At 37.6% G+C, this 21,507-nt stretch overlaps 1 protein-coding gene across 2 annotated transcripts in view; it reads right to left on the reverse strand.

The window, feature by feature from the left end:
* Window positions 1–21,507, reverse strand: part of gabra3 (gamma-aminobutyric acid type A receptor subunit alpha3) — a 112,773-nt gene that overhangs the window by 12,603 nt on the left and 78,663 nt on the right. For both annotated transcript variants that reach the window (XM_038292183.1, XM_038292182.1), the window contains exons 5-7: window positions 10,820–10,902; window positions 6,451–6,594; window positions 3,350–3,502 (exon numbers count right to left, since the gene is read on the reverse strand). In XM_038292183.1, the coding sequence (XP_038148111.1) occupies window positions 3,350–3,502; window positions 6,451–6,594; window positions 10,820–10,902 (380 nt within the window). The remainder of the gene's footprint in view (window positions 1–3,349; window positions 3,503–6,450; window positions 6,595–10,819; window positions 10,903–21,507) is intronic.

Raw genomic sequence — 21,507 nt, forward strand, 5'->3', positions numbered from 1 at the left:
ATAGAGTTGGGCTCCGAATTATTTATTTCTCAGGCAGATTTAAATCTTTGAAACAAGTTTTTTGAGGCTAGATGTTAAGTTAATGTTTTCTCTGATAGAGACTCTATAAAGTGGGCTTAAGAGTAGAGAGTTTTGAAGGAGGACCTTTCAACCTTTATAACTTTCTCATCCCTAAACACAAATAATAAATACTGTAGATACAAAAAGCAAACATTTGTCTAAATTTGATTTGGATCCCAGTTTTCAGTACAAGCTGTGCCATTAACAAGACAGTGTTACCTTCAATAAAAAGTTTAGGTTGAGAAAAGAGAACAGCATATCCCTGTCAACTAAAATGAATTAATTGGAAAATGAATCCACTGGGGTGTAAACGGAAAATTTCATAGATCATTTCACATCCCAGCCTCTGTCACTTAGCACTGCTGGAAATGAGATTTGGCCCGGACAATGGATGCCCATCCAACCACATAAAAACAATCCCATCTCTGTTCCAATCTATCTTATCTCAGAAAAAAATGAACATATAGAAAACAGGGAGAGAGAATGATTGCATCGAAGAGGAGGGCGGTCATCTCATTTCAGTGAAACATGAGGGGAGAATTTGGACAAAAACACGTAACAGATATCAAGAATTTCATTTCAAGCCATTCACCTTTAAAAACGTAAATAGTCACCAGCAATTTTTAACTATCTATTATAATTCCACTTCAATTTTTTGCTGCACTGAAGGGTGTTTTTATTAGAACAGTTTGTCATTCTCAGAGCTGAGTAAAAGTTGGTCATTACCATATTAAAAATGAAAGGAGAGCATAAAAGATAAATAAACCCTATATAATTGTCTAAAGACCTCAATAAAGATCTCATTAATCTGATCAGTGTGTGATTGTTGAATTAAACAAAAGTGATGTTTAACCCCTGCTATAGGCTTTATTAGAGAGACAAATAATTTCTATTTAAGTTAATTTTACTGATGACTCTCCAGTCATCTCCAGTACGGTAAAAAATGTAGTCGAATACATTCGCAATGCACTGTATAGATACTAAAAGCTGATGCAAGTACATTTTTGGCAAAGATTATAAGGAGAATTTGTTCCTCAACCCAAATGTTTTCTATGGGCCGGATCTATGGAAGGTTTGCATGTATAAAAACGTGAGCTATTTCACTGCGCACCCTAAAAAATGTACAAACTGATCTATCAACAGCGTGCCAAAAGGATTTGGTCTTTAAAACGTACTAAATAGCGCCTCTTATCCATTTAGTACTTTTTCTGCAATGAATATGCAATATGGGGCGTTTACACGCAAAAGTGCGTCTTGTGGGAGGAGAACATGTAAATATATTAATTTAGCACTCGCAAAGTGATTTATCAAACCTGAAAGCAATTTTGCTAACGGTATCTGACTCTATATTTAACATGTTTCAAAAGAAGGTGCAAATGGTCTGTATGCGTAATTGCGCACACATGGCAGCGGTTATTGTCACAAGAGACATCGAAATGAACCAAGGAGACGCAGAGAACGCATTTTTTCACTCCGTGTGAATGTTTTTGGAATGAACGAGGAAACGATCATCAAAACATATCGTTTATCCAGCATTGCCATTTTGGAGCTGTTGGAGGAACTCCGAATGGATTTGGATCCAGCCACAAGGAGGACCCACGCAATACCAGATATCATAAAACTTCTTACAACATTGCACTTTTTTGCATCTGGGTCATTCCAGCGTACGGTTGCAGCGAGAGCTGGGATCTCCCAATCTCGTTTTTCAGAAGTGCTGTCCGACGTTCTAAATGTCATGTCGCCCTGACGCCCTACCTGAGAACCCCGACCTCCCCCCTGCGCCTGTGGAGCAACATGCCAATGCTGCAGGGATGCGTACGCGCATTTTTTTTTTTACTGCAGTGAAGTAGAAATTCAGCCACATACCACCTTAGGAAATAAAGGTTGCCAAAGTTTATATATATATATATTTTTTTTTTTTTTTTTTGGAGGGGGTGAGGGTGTCACTGTAAGATTAAAATTTCTTAATGCACTAGTTTGTACAAACTACAAACTACTTTGCCGCAAACCACAAAACGCGCAAAACCATCATTTAAATAGGGTGTCTCCAACAGTTTTGCACCTGCCACCAGTTACGCAATCACTTTTGTTAAATCACCAGCAAACCATGGTTCAGCCCCTCGCGCAAAATTCCAGTTTGCGAGCGCAATTACTGCACGCAAAATTTGATCTTGATAAATCCGGCCCTATAGGTTTTTGTTCTGAGGAATGAAAAGCCCACGAAGAAGGTTGATTTGGTGTCTGTGAACCTTTCTCTGTTTGATTTATGGTCAGACCCAGTGATAATCCATTTTTAGTTTACTGTCCAGCTAATGATTATTTTAGATTTGCTGCTATATTAACCTTGTGTTTGGAAGAAAAACAATCCCACAGTATCACCGATCCTCTGCTGTACATAAGAATGGGCATTATCTGCTTTGCCACATATTACTCCTTTGTTTCACCTAAAGTGTTTTTTTGTATTTTTTGCCAAAAATCTTTTTCTCATTTGACCAAAGCAGACAGTTGGCGGTTAAGTCCCGGCAGAGTTTAGCAAACCCTGCAGGTTTACATTTGTAGTACAGGAAAGCATTTTTGTTGGCATGCCTCCTAAAAGACCAGTCGGCTTAGATAGCAGTAAATCCCTGCACAAAAAGTACCTGTACTGAAGGAAAAAAAAACATCTGTTCTCTAAAAAGAAGAAAATGATTGGGTCTAAATGAATTTTCATCTGTCCATTGGTAAAACAAAATAACTTTTAGAAAGTTTTTCAGAGTTTTATACCCTCCTATTAAATATAAAGGATGGATTTCTACTTTAGTAAAGGAAAATCTAAGCATTGATTTCAAAGACATTTGATGCACGGAAAGAGTTGCAGGCTAAAGGAACGGAAAGCTCATAGCGAGTTATTTTTTTCTTTTGTCTTTTATTTCCTCCAGAATTTTGTAGCTGGTAAAATAACACTTCACATATTCATTTTTAAATTAAAAAGCTGAATGTGATTCTGTAAAAAAGACAAATTTATCATAAAAGAAATCGGTGAAAATGTCTTCATCCTCTGACATTTCCTTCTAACTTTTACATTTATTTTCTCTGCCTTTAGGGATTATCTCGGTTGTCGAAACTTATGCACTTTGCTTCACCTAAAGTATCTAAAACTCATTAAGTTTTAGCACATAGAATTTAAAAGAAGGAAGCTGTTATAAATGTTTTTTTTTTGCAGGTGTTACAAAAAATTGCAAGCTATTATGCTTTAAATATTCCACTTAGATTAAATCATTAATCTTGAGTAAGATTTAGAGCAACTTACCGAACACAGTGCGGGCAGGAACCGATTCCCTGTTAAGCCAGAAGGACACCTGAGACAGTATGACAGTCATGATGCACGGAAGGTAGGTTTGAATCACAAAATAGCCAATTTTCCGTTTCAAATGGAAATATGTCGTCATCACGACATATTCTCCTAAAGGAACCAAAAACAGAGAAACACAAAGAAGTTCAGGGTTATTATTACAAAGATGGTCAGTTTAGAGAAATGGAATTGCAATCACAGCAAAATGAATGAAAAAGCTGATTAAAGTTGTCACAATCTTTTTACACACAGAGTTACTGTAACAACACTGCATGAAATGATTGGACTAACATCCATTGAAGTTTAGTTAAAACTAATATAGACTAACGTCACTTGTAAATACAGCATGTTTGGTGTAGACTCTGATCTGTTCAGGGAGTTTCTGTATCCAAATTACCCCTGTGATCCCTAACCCCCCCTCCAAAAATCTAAATCTGTGTGCCTTTTCCTCCAAATTATGGAATTGCAATTACACATAATGAGGGAGAAAAGTTCCTCTGAAGTAAGATGTTTTCATTTTAAGCACGTTCATTTGAATATGAAAAGCTTCCTGGTACATTTAGGAAACATTAAAACGCTCGGTTCTGCTACTCAAAGGAAACTTAAAACCATTAGCAAGGCAGTAGTTATAACTTTCAGGTGGAAGAAATCGCTTTATGAACATTAGGATTTTTCCTGTGCACCGCCTCTATGTTTATAAGCTGATATGTGGGATGTGTGTGTATCACTCTCCGGCGTTTTTTATTTGTCACTGATGGCAGCAAACGGCCAGATTCAGTTTCCCGAAGCACTGGCTCTCATTCCCGTGTTTGCAATCTGTGCTGCAGAGATACGAGAGAAACAACCTCCCATTCCCTAAGGTGGTTTGTCTGCAGCTCAAACTTGCCCGTTCCGTCTGCTCACTGTAGTTCATTAGAATTTAATTCTAGAAATGAGATTTATTTTGATGCCTGGAAGACAAACCAGTTTAAAAAAATCAGCTTAGGTGCATGGAAAGTTCCCTTGTTCTCACTACTAAAATAGCAGCTCTCTTGGCTGCTGTTCTTACTAAACAGTACAGTTAATATGGGATGTTCTCACTGAGAAACAAGTTATTTAGGGTCTTGCTCTGAAAAATGTGAACAAAGCAAGGGTGTGTATTGTTTGTGTTCAGTCACAGCTAAAGTCTGACACATCTCTGCAACGCTGTAAGTCCCCTCCTGAGAGCTACATCTGCAAACAGCTTCAGTCCCGAGGTTAAATCTCTCCCAATAGGAAGCTGGTGTGCTTCAGTTGTAAGCTGTGCTCTCTCCCAATGATTTACAGAAACAGCCTTTTTATCTTCAGCTTTGCAGAAGATAAAACTTCATTCAGCTCTTTTGCACTGTTACCTCAAACTGCTGCATCCTCTTAGTGTTTCTTGTGACAAACGAAAAGCTTTCAGACTTCACTGATTTTCAGGAAATTAGTTGCATATCACGAGATGAGGGAAACAATATGAGGACATGATCTACTGTTTAAATTTCTGAGCATCTTTTTTTTGACAAAACTCCAACTTTAATTTAGAATCAACACAAACGTTTATCTTTAAGGCCACAGAAATATTTCCACAAAAACACCTTAAATGCACCAGGGAGCGTTATCACAGATCCTTCCTCCCAGCAGCTGTAAGACACTATAACCATCACCGTTCCTAACAACCTCAATAAGTTATTATATTCATGCTGATTTTAGCACAGTTTCTGTCTCTGTCACTTATTTAAGCTGTTTTCATTTTGCACATCTCTGATGTTGCTGCTATTTTCTCATAAATCCATTACTGTAAAAATATCCACAGCTGTATATTGATTATATATTCGTTTCACATGCACAGTATTTATATTGTGAAATTTTTGTACAGTACAGTATTTGTTTATTTTCTTAACTCTGTCACTTATTCTGTTATTTTTAAACACTTTTTCTAAGGTCCACATTTGTGCGACACCTTTTTCTAGATTCTTTTGCTGCTGTAACACTACAATTACCCCATTGTGGGACAATAAATGGATTTTTCTATTCTATTCTATTCTATTCTATTTCAGCACCACCCCTGAGTATCGCTAAGACCCACGATACGCATCTTTGGAAACCGATGTTTAGATAAACTCTCAAGTCAAATTCTCCATCTAGCTGCATTATTAAGCTCTTGGATATTTACTGTGGCCTAAAAGACCTACAGCTGTAAATGCCAGAAAATGTGTCCCTACACACTTCCTGCTACATTTTTCAGATAATCTTATCTTAGATGATCAAATCAAACCTTCTTGCTAAGAAATGATTATGAATAGCAGTATTTGTTCCTGATAGGCTCTGACTGCATAAAGTTGCACTTATGATTCATTGAAAATTGAGATGCGTTTAATATACTTCAGGCTTTTAATTCAAATGCTGCTTCATCAAGTTCAGCTTGAACAAATCAAACAATTTTCAAACGGCTTTTAAGTATCAGCAGCTTTCTAAATCAGTTTTTTCCCAGATATAAAGATGGCTTTGTTGGTACAGCTTATTTCATATCTTTATTTTGTTTGGCTGTGATAAACTCTATGTCCTCTAGAGGGCAAATTAATTAGATGTGAAAAAGATAAAAGGGCTCAAACAGTTTGACAAAGACATCAAATATTATTGCACCAAAGAGTTTAGGCTAGAAGATATTTTCTTTTAATTTTTTTTTGCAGTTATTAAAGAGGATTCTGGTCTACAGGACCGCTTGTTTGAGTAAACATTAACCTAAGGCACACTTGCTCATATTATAAATGTAAATAGGCTGAGCAGTTCCCCTGAAAAACTGATAACAGTCATTATTTTCACAGCGTACCGAAAAATTGTAAATAATTCAGAAATAACAGGGAGAAAAAAACGGTTCCAGCCTAAGCCAACAGCAACAAGGCGATTTAATTTACTGCAAAACATGAGCAGAAAAAAAGGTGTTTTCTGATGGCAGTGTTGCAAGATTCTTTATCAAAACAAATGATGTGCTAATCCTTTTTTTTCACTAAATAGGATTTTAGTCACAGCCTGTTACAGCGTGGAATAAGCTCTACCTGTGCTGGAACTGATGGTTTCTTTGCCAATGACGTGACCCAGTAAGTCATATTGGTTAAGCCTAGAGCCGTCCTCTGCCACAGAGACAGATCTCTCGTCTCCTTGGGTCCACAAGTAGATCACCTCATTGTTGGTGTACGCATCTGGGTCAGAAGAGAAGCACAAAGAACAGAAAAGACAGGCATCAAAATTTGGATTTGTTTTCATCTTTCCCATGGAGCAAAGGCAATATGTAAGGCTGTGAAGATTTCCACCTCTTATAACACAGATATAATGATATTCTATCTTTCATTATGTAACAGAAATCCAGGATGACTGATAATTATGTGTGATTTCTCCAATATCTACTCTTCAACAGCCTAATGAATTACTCTGTCAGGCTTTTGGGAACGCTTTGCTCAATGTTTCTAAAATTCAACACAATCTAAACTTTTAATTAAAACCCCAAAGTACATGAAAAATCCTCACCTAGTAGCTTCACTGTAAGAGTAAGAAGCACAACGTGACGCTCTGTATTATCTCTGCCTTGATTTTAATCACCCGCTTTGTGTGGATTAGATAAGAGGAAATATTATTATGGTGTTACAAGAATATTTTTATTTCTAATCTATTCTTACTAAATACCAGGTTTCAGCAGTTCAACACTAGATGGTCTATGGTGTTATTTTTGTGGGTATTTATTTTTATTCAAGAAAAAAGGGATCTGAAAGGGGAAAATAATTTTAGAAAGTAAAATAAATATATTGGAGAGAACGAAAGAAGCACACAAAAGTATATTTTTACTCTTTTATTTTGCAATCAGTGTGAAAAAAAAAGTCCTCTCAAAAACAGATATCTCGCATATATCTCTTATTTTTTTAGATTTATCTCTCAATGTGATAAAAGTGTCATGGGCAGGCCTGTGTTCTTATTGGCCAATCTTAACGGAATTCACAGCTGAGTGGTGATATCAGGTGCAAAGTTGGGTCCGCCTTCGTCGTTAATACTCATTGTGTTTACCTACCATCAGCTCATTTGCGCATGCACAACCAGATACATCCGGGTCACCCTTGAATTTAATTTGGAAAAAAATACAAAAGTTATATTTTTCTCCTCCTTAAAAATAGTAAACTTACTAAACTATAATGGGTTAAATGGTAATAAGCTATTTCCTGAGAAAATAAATGCCTTAAAATCTGTTCGCAACTTCGGGAGCTAACTTTTTTGGCTTTGGATTTAAACACAAATCTAGTCTTTTCGAGTTTTATTTTTTCCTTTCGCGTTAACCTTATGGTATATAGTGCGTAATATAAAGAAAGAAATAGCTAAAAATAGAGATAAACATGGTTCAATCATGTTTTGCTGGACTATTCTGAGCATGTGTGATGATGACGTCAGGGAAGCAGAGAACTGAGAAAATGTAAAAAGCATCAAATTGTCTCAGAAAAGTCATAACATTTTCTTTTTAAAACGTGTATTAGCATTCTTTAATTATTTAAGGATAGAAATAAGTACTTTTAGTACCATGATTACATTATTTATGGCGACCTAAAAGAAAAAGGCAAATGAGCTAATGGTTTGGATCGTGACTCTGATACGGATCGGATAGTGGCACTCATGAGGAAACCGTTGCTTTCCCAGACTGCCTCGCTCCACCAGCAGGTGCGTTTGAGGTGAACAGCGCCTCACCTGGAATGTGGACAAGAATTTACTCGTGTGCTAATGGGTGGAGTTAAAAGTCTGTAGTGAAGCTGGACAGGGCTTTCTGCTACTGAACCAGTTGGCTGCAATTTATTGTGTTTATAAGTGTATTTTTCAGCATTAAGGTGCATAACACAAACTTGATGCCAGGACGCGATACAGCTTTATTACAAACATTTAAGCCCGCCCATCAGCACGTAAGCTCTCGTCAGCATTTGAAGGCGAGGTGGTGTTCATCTCAGATGCACCTGATATCACCACTCAGCTGTTTATTCTATTGCTACTGGCCAACAGGATCACAGGCCTGCCCATGAAACATTTTTCACATAGAGAGAAAAATCCTGAATCGAGAGCAAAGACTTAGATTTTGAAAGAGTGAGAGAGAAATCTATTTTTGAGAGAACATTTTTTCACTCTGCAAAAAACAATATATTAGAGTAAAAATATATCTTTCTCTAAACTTTTCCTTCATTCTCAAATAACATCAGTTTTTGCTATCAGTGTAAGCATTGCTTCTTATTTTTATGTATTTTCCTCTTTCAGATCTCTTTTTTTATTTAATTTAATAAGAACACAGAAATAACTCCGTAATGGCCGGTCTTGTCTGGCACTAGTGATAAGGCATGCATTTTTAACTAGAGACATATGTGGATTGCTCACACAATCACAGTCATTCTCTCCAAGTCATGCAGAATTACACTGATAACAGCCTGGATGGCATTTCTTATCTTTTCCACTTAAAAACCCTCTTGCACTTTTACCAAAAGCAAGCAGAAAAGTGGACCACAGGACACGTGTTCACAGTCTATCCTCGACTGTCCATCTCAAATCAGCTCATTTAAGGGAAGACTTTCCTGCTGTATGGCATCTTTCTCCCCTAATACTGATTTATGGTACCTTTCCCGACGTTGGGGCAGACTGTGTTGACTGTGTTTCTCATGCAGTGCGGCCTGAGGACTCAAAGGTCACGTGCATCAAGCAGCAGGTTTCATCTTAGCTGTTATTCACTGAGAAGATGCAACCTTTCATGCATCCTGTCATCATAGTTCTGCTATTTAAAAATACAGAAAATTTTTGTAAAATATTTTATCCTTTTAAAAAAACTCTATCCTTCTTAAATTTGAGGAGCTCATGTGATAAAAAGAATCGCTGCACAGTCTTTGCAGAGATAGATCAAGCTTAATAGTGTGGCTTGCAGATTTTGTTTGTTAACTATTCTCTTCATTGCCAGAAACTTTCAGCTGGATTTAGGGAAGGACTTTCAGTAAATTATTCTGAAACACGGAAGACGTTTGATCTTAACAATATTTTAATTCTGGAAGGGGAAATGTACAGTGGTTGACTGGTACAAAAATACAGCAAATGGCAAAATGTGCTAAAACACTGTGAAAAAAGCTGAAAACAGGAGAGAAACACACACAAAATAAAGTCCTATATGTCTTTGCTAACAATATATTTGTATCCTTCCAGTCGCATAATATTACTGATGCACTTCTGATTTGCGGACTGACATTTTTTGACTTGCTGTTTTTGGAATTTGCTGATTTTTCCTTTGAATGCAGCATAGTTTGCATTGTTTCTCTTCTACACTGCTTGTTTTACTTTCTCTCTGTTTCTGTGTTTTGCATCATTCATGTGTTTGCAGGGTGTTTGACCACTTGCTGCAAGTTTGAACCTGTTAGCTAATGCAGAAATGGACCCAGCTGTCATATATTTTGCTGCTCTTAGCAGGAGTTCTTTAAGGATTGGACCGAGTTTAGCTCCATGCATGTTTCCATCGGTTTCCAGCTAGACAAATCCCCCGAAAAAGCTTCATTTATTCTTTTTTTTGTACAACTGTTGAAAAATATGTATCATTTAACTTGATCGACTGCATGCAGTCAACATCAACCAATAAAATAGATGGAAATTTGGGGCATTGTAAATATCTCTACATGCCTGACAGCCTTGTTTTTATCTGAGCCTAACATGGTTGGGTAGAAGCAAAAATTTCTCAAATGTTCTAAGACCATAGTGATAAATCCATCCTAGTTTACTGATTCTCTTCTGTTGTTTTTAACGCAACCACCAGGTTAGATTTTGTAATTACAGAGAAAAAAAACAACTTAATTATGGCCTGGTAGACCCTCTGCTGGGACTCTACTCATGTTTTACAGCAGCACACGTATGTGTTTATGGATCCAGCAGATTGCCAGACGGTGATTTTGACAGATTTATGGTAAATGTCTTGCAATGAAATTCCAACAGCAGATGTGTAAGTGGAACAATGCCCTGAGCATGCTTTAACCATAATGTACATCTTCTATTACTTTACTGAACTACAATAAAACTTGGCATCTGTTTAATGGTAAAGATATATCTGAAATAAGCTTCTGCCTAATGTTGGCTCAGGCACTTTGACTGCATTATGCACTATGGTGATATTTCCTCATTAATGAAGTTTAAATCTTTGCCCTTATGTAGTAAACATTTGGCCTGCAAAGGATGTGTTAAATACTTTGGGTTTTCCAGGTCCTCATCTTTACCTATATATCTTTCATTATGAAAAATGGTGGCTTTAATCAGAGGAGAAGAATCCTGAACGGTAAAAGCTGACTGATACCTACTGAGCACAATAACTATCTTTTTTTTTTGTTTGCTGTGATTTTTCCACTGAATTCTGCATTTAAAGACGTGAAACTGACTTACAACTTCCAAACTTCAAAGGACAGGCGTGTGCATCCATCGGGAAATCCTCCAGGTGCATTGGGCACTCTGCATGGATGGTCAACCTGAAGGGGCAGAGACACATCCAATTATACACCAAACTGTAGGCTGGATGTGGCAAACCTTTTACTCTATTCTAGGCTGACTGGATGTTGCAGCATTAGACCCCCTAAGTAAAGAGATGGATCATATTGTATTTTTTATGTCCGAGCTTCAAAATACTCCTTAAATATTGCAGCTCATATAGTCTCCTTTATAAATGTTTAATAATGATTCAAATCCAAGTGATTCACAGACTCATAAAACCATTCCTCAGCTGACTAACTTCCCAATAAATAGATTTAAAATGAGGTTATTCTAACTCAGTTACAACATTCATTGTCCTATACATCAAGTCAGGATTGGGTTATTAAGAGAAGAACCATAGAACTCTAAAAATGACTGTGCAACTAAATATTGTTAAATTACAAGCATTTCTTATCCCTTAACCATGTAAGCTAAATTGAAAAGAGTGCTGCTCAAAATATTTTCTTCACTTATAGGATTCTGCATCTATTGCTCTCCTAGTTTGATATTTGAATGTAAACAGACAATTTCACAATTTTTCTACGGAAGGAGGTTCGTTTAGTAGATGTAATTTTAGAAACTGTTTGATATATAAAGTGTATATGAGTCAAAACAAGTATACCATTACAATAAGCTGCATGTTTCTAATTAGTTCATGTTTTTGCCTTACTGCATAACAATACTGTGGCCCTAACTTCCTGGCTGTTTTCTATTTCTGTCTCACGACTGATATGTGTTTCAATCTCTATCCAGAATGAGATAACAGGGCACAAATCAAAAGCAAGCATTTCACCATTACATATCACATAGCTCCAACATCAGGACTAATTAATGTCATTCATCTCACTCCTGAACTGAACTCATATTCTCTCAGAAATGAAGGCACTGAAAAACACAGAATGTCTTAGATCACAAACAAAGAAGCGAGATCTCTGTGAAATCAAACTTCCTGCAGAGTTATAAAAAAAGGAACAGCACAACCTGCATGGAGAGATCACAGCTTTTCCCTAAGCAAAATGTAACAACATCCAGCAGCAATCAATGTCTGGTTTGAACTTTTTCCACAGGTAATGTGTGATGAATGTCAGAGGAGGCTTAGCATGAGCCATACAGTACAGTGAACTTCGAGAACAGGCATTGAAATAACCCAGGCTAAGGTGGGGATGTGGGAGAGGGCTTTTGGCATTAGACTTAATCGTAATTAGTTAAGTCAGAATGTATACACTTCATTGCATTACCCCATTGGAGGGGATCATTATAGACAAGGGTCTTATTTTCATCGTTTATAAACGCTGTGAGATCTCACTTTTAAAACCTGATCTGATCATTAAAACAAACTGATAGACAGCTTACAAATGGTTTACCAGAGCAGTCTTTACATTGACTTTCACACACTATTCTATAAGTCTAGAATATTATTGTGGAGAATCATGCGGTGAGCTCACAACTGGGACTCCTAGGGTCACCAAGGTACTGTGATTCTGCAAGACTTGCAGAGGTGTTCATCACTGTTTCACCTTTTAAAGGAGATGGGAATCCAGGAAGACGGGATCCTGACCAGAGCTTTTCACAGTCCCCTCAGCCCAGAGAAACTATAGGCACCTAACCAGGGACTCACTACGCTGAAGAGTGGTCCAAGCCCTGCTGAAACAGCGCCATACCATCAGGGAAGGATCTGTGACACTGCCAGAACACCTATTGACATCCCCACACTGCCAGTCCCTACTGAACTAGAACAGGCATAGAGGCAGCATTAAAAGTGGGCCACGCTATGTCCCCTAAATCCAGATAGTTTTGCAATATGAGTCATGAAGACAGCAGCGGTAATGTATATCACACAAGCTTTTAATTTGCAAAAAAAGAAAAGAACGAAATTTTGATAACTTCTGATTTTTTCCTTCCTAGTTCCACTGACACAAAATGTAAAAAAGGTTCAAGTTGCAAGAGTACATTTGCAAGGCAGTTTTTTTCTCTAATCTTATGGGCGTTAATAAGCCTCTAAATTCAGTTTTTTCATCACATATCAACATTTTAACTTATTTTTAATGACAATAACAGCAAATGTTTATGTTAATGGAGAGGATTTAATTTATTCATAAATTCACATTCACTTTCAGGGAAACAACTGTTGTAGAAACCAGAGTTGGAGCTGTACTGTGTGGAACTGACAGTGACTGATAAATGCTCTCACAAAATGAGAATGCAGAGGCTCGGGCAGACAATAGCAGCTCCCTCCATTCAAAATAACGATGCAAGCCTGCAAAGCCGAGGCCTTCAGAGCTGCTGCAGACGTGCTGATTAACTGGATTTAAGCGGTTGTCTAGCTAGAGGTGCCAATCAACACAGAGTGCCAAGTCAAAGCACTCCACATTCAGCTTCATATAAGATGGATTTGCATTCTAAAGCCTAATGCTGTACCTGTGCTGGGAGCAAAAAGATGATACAAGTCCGTCTTCGGAGTGTTACACACAGGGGTTAAACTAGGATTTGTGATGTGGAAGCTCTGTTAGGGTTTAGGTTGAAGCAGGTAAATCCTCTTTGAGTGTTTAAACAACAAAATCCAACCATCATTATCTGACAAACAAATCTGTACAACTGTAACAATATGTGTGAAAGCCCAGTAAAGAACAAAGCACCCAGAGGAAATCATATGCTTTGATAGTAATTTGGCAAAGAGTAAGATAGTTGATAGGTACATCACACTACATGAAAAGTGGGATTTTCGTCAATATACGGCACTGTAGATTGTCGTGGAACTTCAGGTTAGCGGCAGTTTACGGCAATTTGCAGGCTTCGTCAAAAACTCCCGTAAATTGTCAGATATTGACGTGGAATTTCTTAGTCAGTGTTCCCCCCATGCCTCCCCCCCATGGAATTCTAGGGGAGGCTTTAACATGTAAATGAACATGCTGTGAGCTTTACAAATGCAAACCAGGGTTGCAGGGGGGGTTTTACCCCAAGTGACATCTTTCTGGGTAAGAAATTCTCTGATACAAAGAGATCAGGCTTAGTATAGCCTCTCAAATTTGAGCTTGAATTGATTTATTTAATTAAAGTATAGAGACCAAAACAGATCTTTAGCCGACAGAGCAATACATTTAGAGCAGTAATTATTTTTTTTAAAAATTTGCATTTAAGATAAAAAATAAAATGTTGTCTGTCAATATGCTCAATTCACAATTACTTAAGTGGAAAAGTTTCAAGAAATGAGTCTGAGATGATTCACTTTATAACATGGCGCATTATCCTGTTGGAAGAAGCCATCAGAAGATTGGTACACTGTGGTCATAAGGTCCGGCCAGGTCAAGATCCGCAATTGCAATTGCACCAAACAGGAAAAAGAACATCGACAAATTCCGGTTCGTCAAATTAAAATATAGCAGCAACAGATCGGTGACTAGAAATTATAGCACAATTCTTATATATATATATAAAAAAAACAAAAAAAACTAACACCGTTTATTTAAATAATTGGATCCAAACTATTGGTTATTCACCAACGAGGAAGCAGATTTCTCATCTCCATCAAAATATTTATTTTATACCGAGGGACTTAAACTTTAATGAAATCCATTCAAAAGAAACTTCTTATTACAGGAATGAAAAGAGATGCTGAGTTTGGAAGTAGTGAACAAGTTCATTAAAAAAAAGCAGTTTTGAATTATCCTTATCCCCGTTACAAAAATCTACAAATATATATATATATATTTGGGCAGAAACTGAACATATGCTAGATGATGGTGGGATTTTTTTAATATGTCATATTAAATTAAGCGCTCACAGGGTTCATACAGGAATGACTGACTCTAATTTAATGCTATTTAAATGCTTTTAGAAATGATTTTAATACCATTAACAAGAATCATGTACACAAGTTATTAGTGTACATGAAATATGAAGGAGCTGTAAGCAGAGCTCCATGACTCCTGTATGTATGTAAACACACACACACACATATATACGTATATATATATCCTCTAGCTTTTTCTCCGCCTGGAGCGATATAATATATCTGACGAAATTGTTTTTATAAGCATTTTTTATTAAAGAATTATAAATACTTCGATAAACATATTTAAATAATTTTAGTGCCAATTAAGGCCTTGATTTAAAAAAAAAAAAAAAAAAAGAATGATTTTTTAATTATTTTTATTGATCCGCGGAAACTCTGGTTCATCTCGCGCATGCTCTGTACGATCTCCAAGAAACTTAGAGCAGCGGGGTCTGGATCCACAGTGGAGGATGCTGCTTTGCTATGTGCAGGCGGTCTGGAGCGTCTGGATTTCGGGGTAAAACTCCTCTTGGACGCAAATAAAACGCAAATGAAAAACAAATGCAAAAGAAGTACACTCCAACAAAAATGTTGCTACTACAGAAAAAAAAAGATGGAAGTATAAGGGGAAATACTGCAAATACTGGAAACAGAAGCAAGTTATTAAAAAGCTGCTACTTTTTTCTGGCGGACTCCTCAAAACATCAGTCCACCAGAGCACTAGGTGGAGACACTAACTAAGGGAAATGGAGCCATTACAAAGCAGGAGAATAGAATTTACTGGAGTCTTATCTCACTTGTCCGTCATTTCCGGGTGTTGGTCTGGTGCGTTTCCATTCTATAGGGGAATTTATAATTTTCTTTGTCTTCTCTATATATGAATTTATGAATTTTGTGGTTGGTTGCTAGGAGTTTGCATTTTAAAAGTGCTTACAGAAGTTTTTGGTGTTCGCATCACCTTGTGTCTTTGCTAAGCGTTTGCACCTGTCGCCTGTATTACCTTGTGAAAAGCCTTCAATTTCTTATTAGCTTAAAAGACATCTTTCATCAACGGCCCCCAGGAGATCCCTCAGATTTAGTTTAGCCATTGAAATTCTTCACATTTCTTCTGGGAAGGTCTTTTGTAAATTCTGATGGATGTTTGGACCTCTTGTATTGCTTAAAAAGAAAATATCCGAAGGTCTTTGTGAAAAAATATTTGTTATTGCAGCTGTCCATTATTTCATTCACCTTGACCAAATTCCCATTTCCATGCAAGGAATGTAACCCTACAGAGCGATTCTGTCATCATATATTTCACAATGGGCATGAGGTCCTTTTTGGTAAGCAGTAGCCCGCTTATATCGGAAACATACATATTTTAACATACATCCTGCACAGTTTTAAAATATTCAAGCAAGGCCTTCATCAAACAAAAGGCCTCCGTCTTGCAACCCTTTTAATCATAAAAAAAACAAAAATAAGTATTTTGTTGCGTTATGCCATGTTTTATCACTTGGCAAACTAAAGTATAACTAAAACAATAAAAGCAGCTAAATAGTTTAAGAGTATGCAAACTCATACAGCTGGGCTATTGCGGATTTTCTTCTCTTTTTTTCCTGATAGATAAATTGGTGTTGCACCAGTCCAACAGCTGCAGTTTTCCAGAAGCAGTAATGCAGCTGTTGCTTTAGTCGATTATACAGTAGTAAGAAAAGGCAAAGTTCTTGGCGCTCCATATTTACTTTTTAAGCTGCAGGATATAAATGTCTGAAAGAGTTTCCTTTGCATAGTGGCTTGGAAATCCATTAGAGAGAGACTGAGGGCTGAAGAAGAGCCGCTGCTCTTCCAAACTGAGAGCAATCATCTAAGGTTTCTCAGAGTCCTGTTATATATATGCCTTCTAGGGTCTAGGAAGTGTACCAGGTGACTCCCACCAGGGGAAAGCCTAGGGGATGAACAACCTAGAAGAACAATGTATTTTGGCTGTCCTTAAAATGCCAGAGATTTCCCTCAGAGAACATGGCAGAGGTGTCTCGGAGGTGGACATTTGGACATCTCTGCTGAGACTACTGCCCCTGCAACCCGTTCTAGATAAGAGGAGAACGACACATACAGGATATGTGCTAAGGTGTATTACTGCAATTGTGAACTGACTGTTTATATGCTGTAGTGTGTATTAATTATCTTGTGTAGTTTTCACATACGGCATAGAATTTTAAAATAGTTAATTCGTAATTTCTGTACAACTTCAGGATGTAGCTTGTAGTGTTCCAGGACACTGTGACATTCAAAGGATGTTATCTGCTAATTAGATAGAGGAGAAGACCAGACATCTTCAAGATCCTGCGATCTTTAGAATCATTCTTGGTCCGACACACCTAAATCAAACGGCTGAATTACCTCCGTAGTATGCAGTCAATTTTTCTACCGTCCTCTTAATCATCTGTTTACTTGATTCAGGTGTATTGGACCAAGGACACATCTAAAAAGAAGCAGGATACCAGCTCAAAGGAACTGGAATTTCTCAGCTCTGCTCAAGATGCTGATTCACTGGTGGTTGTTAATCTGTATGGGTTCCTGAGAACATACACCTTTGGATATCAAAGGGAAGGAAGTGTTTACTTTAAAAACAAGTGGTCAGAAAGCTGGAGATGGAGAGAAGAGCGAATAAAAAGGATGCATTCTTCTGTTGTTTTAACTTTGGCTCCATCCGGGGAGGTACTGTGCAGACTGTACTATACTATAGCTGCTAAACTTGCTGCAAGTAAAAAGACCTGTGATTTCAACAAGATCTCAATCTGTCATTTCTCTTTTAGTAATAAGAATATTAGAATGATAACATTAGAATACATAATAGTGGGACATTTCAGCTAACATTATTTACATTTAACTAAGAATCTAAAATTAGGAGTCTTTATTCAACTGGTTTATTGGAGGAAATCTGTCTTTAACAGAAACATGGTTTCAGGCTGATACCAGCAATTTATGTTCTAGCCTATTTATTTTCCACCTTTCCTTTCACCCACCACTCTTCTACATCTCTGCCTCTCATGCACTGCATTATATGTTAGGAAATCCATTAAAAGAGAAAATAGAGTTTTTTTCTGTCATTTACCTTCTGTATCACTTTTTGCGGGTGAAAACAGACGGAGAAAGGAGACAAATTGTCAGTCGTCATGAATATTTCATCTTCCTGAATAACAGAGTATCAATTGACATTTTAGAGTAAACAAAGTATAAAGAGCTGATAAGAAAACATGTCTAAAATTAGCTGATCATCAGGTGGAATAATCATCTCTATAAAAGTGGAATTACAGAAGAGTTAAGTGTTAATAAGAGTTTGGAAAGAATTTTTTTTGCTGCAAGGCAAACTGTGAGGAACAGGCCAGATATCAGATTCCAGTATGTTTTGATCTATATATGTAGTCTTAACAGCCAGGATTTGATAAGGGTTTGAACATTTCTTTATTTTTTTTATTTCAAGCATAACGGATAATTTAGCAACATAGAGTTAAATGTAAATAGAGTTAAAGGTGTCACAACCAGTATTTTATGTTAAAACGTGCATTAGTTTTGGGCCTCTGTTTAAAACCTGCTGAAAGGTTAAAGGGGAATTTCATTTTTTTTTTTACATTGGGCCCTTGATTTTACGTTATACATCATGTTCTACTCACCCATATGAGTTTTGTGTCATTTGGAGCTGTTCTGAAGATATTCCGTTAGGTTATAGGCAAGTAACATCCTCCTATGGGTAAACAACTTGAAAGCAGAACAGTTCACTTCAGAACACTTCAGAACAGCTCCAAATGACTCATATGGGTGAGTAGAACATGATGTAATAACGTAAAATCAAGGGCCAAATGTAAAACAAATGTCGTTCCCCTTTAAGAGCCTGAAAGGGGCTTGTTTTTTTTCATGTGGGGTCTTTGCTGACCAAAAAATTCCCAAAAGGGTGCATTCTCCACAGAATATGACGTCAATCTTTCTTTTTGATATACATTATTTGTTAACGGGAGCTGCAGTAACTATACCCTGCCTTGCTTTCATCCGATGCATTTTCAATCCCAATTCGTCAAATGTCGAGTCCTGGTCAAGCCCCTGTCCGTATCAGATGCACCGAGGCCTCCCCTCTTGTCATTTATTGATGCGCAGGGTGCATAACAGGTTGAGGCAGAAACTTGCAAAAAAGAACAGCGGAGTAGAAAACTAACACTAACCATCCTTTACCCTAACCCTGACTCCTAAATCTAAAGACACACTAGAATACCAATTACCACATACTCCGAAAACTGCCAGCGATTCATTTATAGGCTACAAAAATGAATACAAATAATTGCGGCTGTCAAGTTAAAACAGCAAATGGTGTATTGGTGTGAGTGCAGTACCATCTCCACCCGGCTGGTGCGCGCCTCACAGAGATCAAGCGCGCCCAACTCTCTCACTCAGGCCTTCAGGAGCCTATAAGGTAACTCAACACACCTGTGTTCTGAGCAATCTCTACAGACAAAGACCTCATCTTCAAGCTCCTGCAGAGACACCACTGGTTTTCAACCTGCTTGGTTGTCTTGTCTTTGAGAGTGAAGTGATTTAAAGAAAAAAGTGAAAAGAGAAATAAAAAGATGACACTGAGATGAGTTGGTCCTGAGTCTCTTTGATGGGAGCAAGCCCTTTTCAAGTTTGGGCAGAAGGCAAGGTGGTTTGTAGAGGCCAAAAACTTGACAGTTGAAAACCACTTGGAAGCTGATTGGAAACCAATTGGAAACCAACTGAAGACCTGATGACGGTGAAGTCCTGACAAAAGGGCTTCGACGAATCAACTCAAGGAGGACATCAGGTCATCTCATCTGTACAATCCACAATGGCTGAAGAAATGTTTGGAAAGTCACTGAAACAATTGAAGCTGGATCGCACCATGGCAAAATCTTCCTTCACCAAGCAAGCAAACTTCCTGAGCAGAAAAGCTTCCAACATGACAGAGATGGAACTGCGAGAGGAGTTCAAAAAGCTAACCTCTGATGCCAGACATGTAAGTGATTCAAATGATGATTACAAAGCTGGACTATTAGCAGAGATGGAAGTTGAAGCTGGTGAACTTGATAAACGGCAAGAAGCTGATTTGGAAAAGACTATTGATGACTGTGAATCAAAATTAGAAGAAGTCAAACAAATAGTTCAGTCTAATTTGTGGAAAAAATATGGTCAAGATGAGCTCTATACTGCAATCCAAGAGGCAGAAAAGGCATGTAATGATGCTTCTGACATAAAAGTTTTAACTGTGAACAAAAGTGCATATGAAGTCCAACTGTCCTTTGTGGAGAATGTGATCCAGGAATCTATTAAAAGTTTTGTGACCTGGGAAATATGGATTCCTGTAGAAGAGAGGGACAATATTGAAGACAGAATAAAACAGATTAAATTGATGAAAAATAAACTTCAAGCAAGAAAATCACAGTTTGCCATAGCACAAACGATCGCAGAGGAGAAGAGTAAATCAGATGCTGCTCAATCAGACCTTACATCTTTACCTATACTAGCACCACCCGCACCCATTGTAAAGATCAGGCCCATTTGTCTACCAAAATTTCATGGCTGTAAAAGAAACTTCCACAGATGGAGAAAAGACTGGGAAAGTCTTCAGAAGCAGGGAGAACCAAGTGGCTCAGTGGAAGTGAAAAAGTTTCAGTTGTTGGATAGTGTAGATGAAAGGATCTGTAGTGAATTACACCTGTCTGCTTATGATACTGCTGCAGATATGTTCCGAGTGATGGAAAATAGGTATGGCGACAAGTCAAGTATTGCTTTAGAAATTATTGAAGAGCTTGAGAAGACTCCACCCCTGAAAGCAAACCAGCCAAGGAAGGTGATAGATCTTATACAAACAATTGAAAAGGCTCTAGCTGACTTAACAGAGCTAGGTAACATTGGAGCCATGAAAAACCCTCTGGTTATTAAATCTCTAGAGAGCAAACTACCTGATGTTATCAAAAGAGACTGGCTAGTTTTTATGGTTAATCCTGCCAATGCAGTTACACCAGATAACCATTTTGATAGTCTTCTCAAATTTTTAAAAACACAGGAGGAAGTTCTAGAGAGATTAGAGCAACTTGGAGTGAGTGAAAAGACTGAGAAGAAGGTTGAGAAACGACATGCTTTTACTCGATCCACAAGAAAGAATCATGTCTGTATTGTGTGTGGAGACGCAAGACATGGAGATAAAATATTCTTCTGCAAACAGTTCAAAGAAATGAATGTACCTGAAAAGCTCAACATTGTAAAGACATTGAAAACATGCAAAAGGTGTTTGAGAAAGCATGAAGAGGATGCTGGATGCATCAACACTTACCTTTGTAGAAACAAAGACTGTAAGAAAGGGAGCTTTTCAGATCACCATTTCCTCCTTTGCCCAAAGGGTGAGCTTACAAGGGTTGGGATTGATAAACCAAGAAGGAAAAATAGACTAACAGAAGAGCAGGAGAGATTCATAGCTGGACTTTCACCAGAACTAGCAGAAGAATGCAGAAAAGCCTTTTCAAATGTAACTGCTTCAACAAGAAACACAAAGTGTGAAGTCCCTGGGCTTATGGAGTCATATGGACTAAAGGAGCAACCTGTCATTCTAATGCTGTTGGAAGTCACTGCAAATGCAGGCCAGAAAATTGGCACTTTGATTGACTTGGCTTCTGATACCAATTACATTACTCATCAAGCAGCTAAAAGGTTGAACCTAGAAGGTGAGAACATAACATTAATTGTTCATGGTGTTGGGGGAATGTCAGTCAAAGTAAGAACAAAACGATACCTGTTAAAAGTTAGAGTCAAAACCCCCAAAGGCACAGTGAAAGCCCACCAG

Source organism: Cyprinodon tularosa, unplaced genomic scaffold (assembly GCF_016077235.1).
Source record: "Cyprinodon tularosa strain WSP-4 unplaced genomic scaffold, ASM1607723v1 ctg31, whole genome shotgun sequence".
NCBI lineage: Eukaryota > Metazoa > Chordata > Actinopteri > Cyprinodontiformes > Cyprinodontidae > Cyprinodon > Cyprinodon tularosa.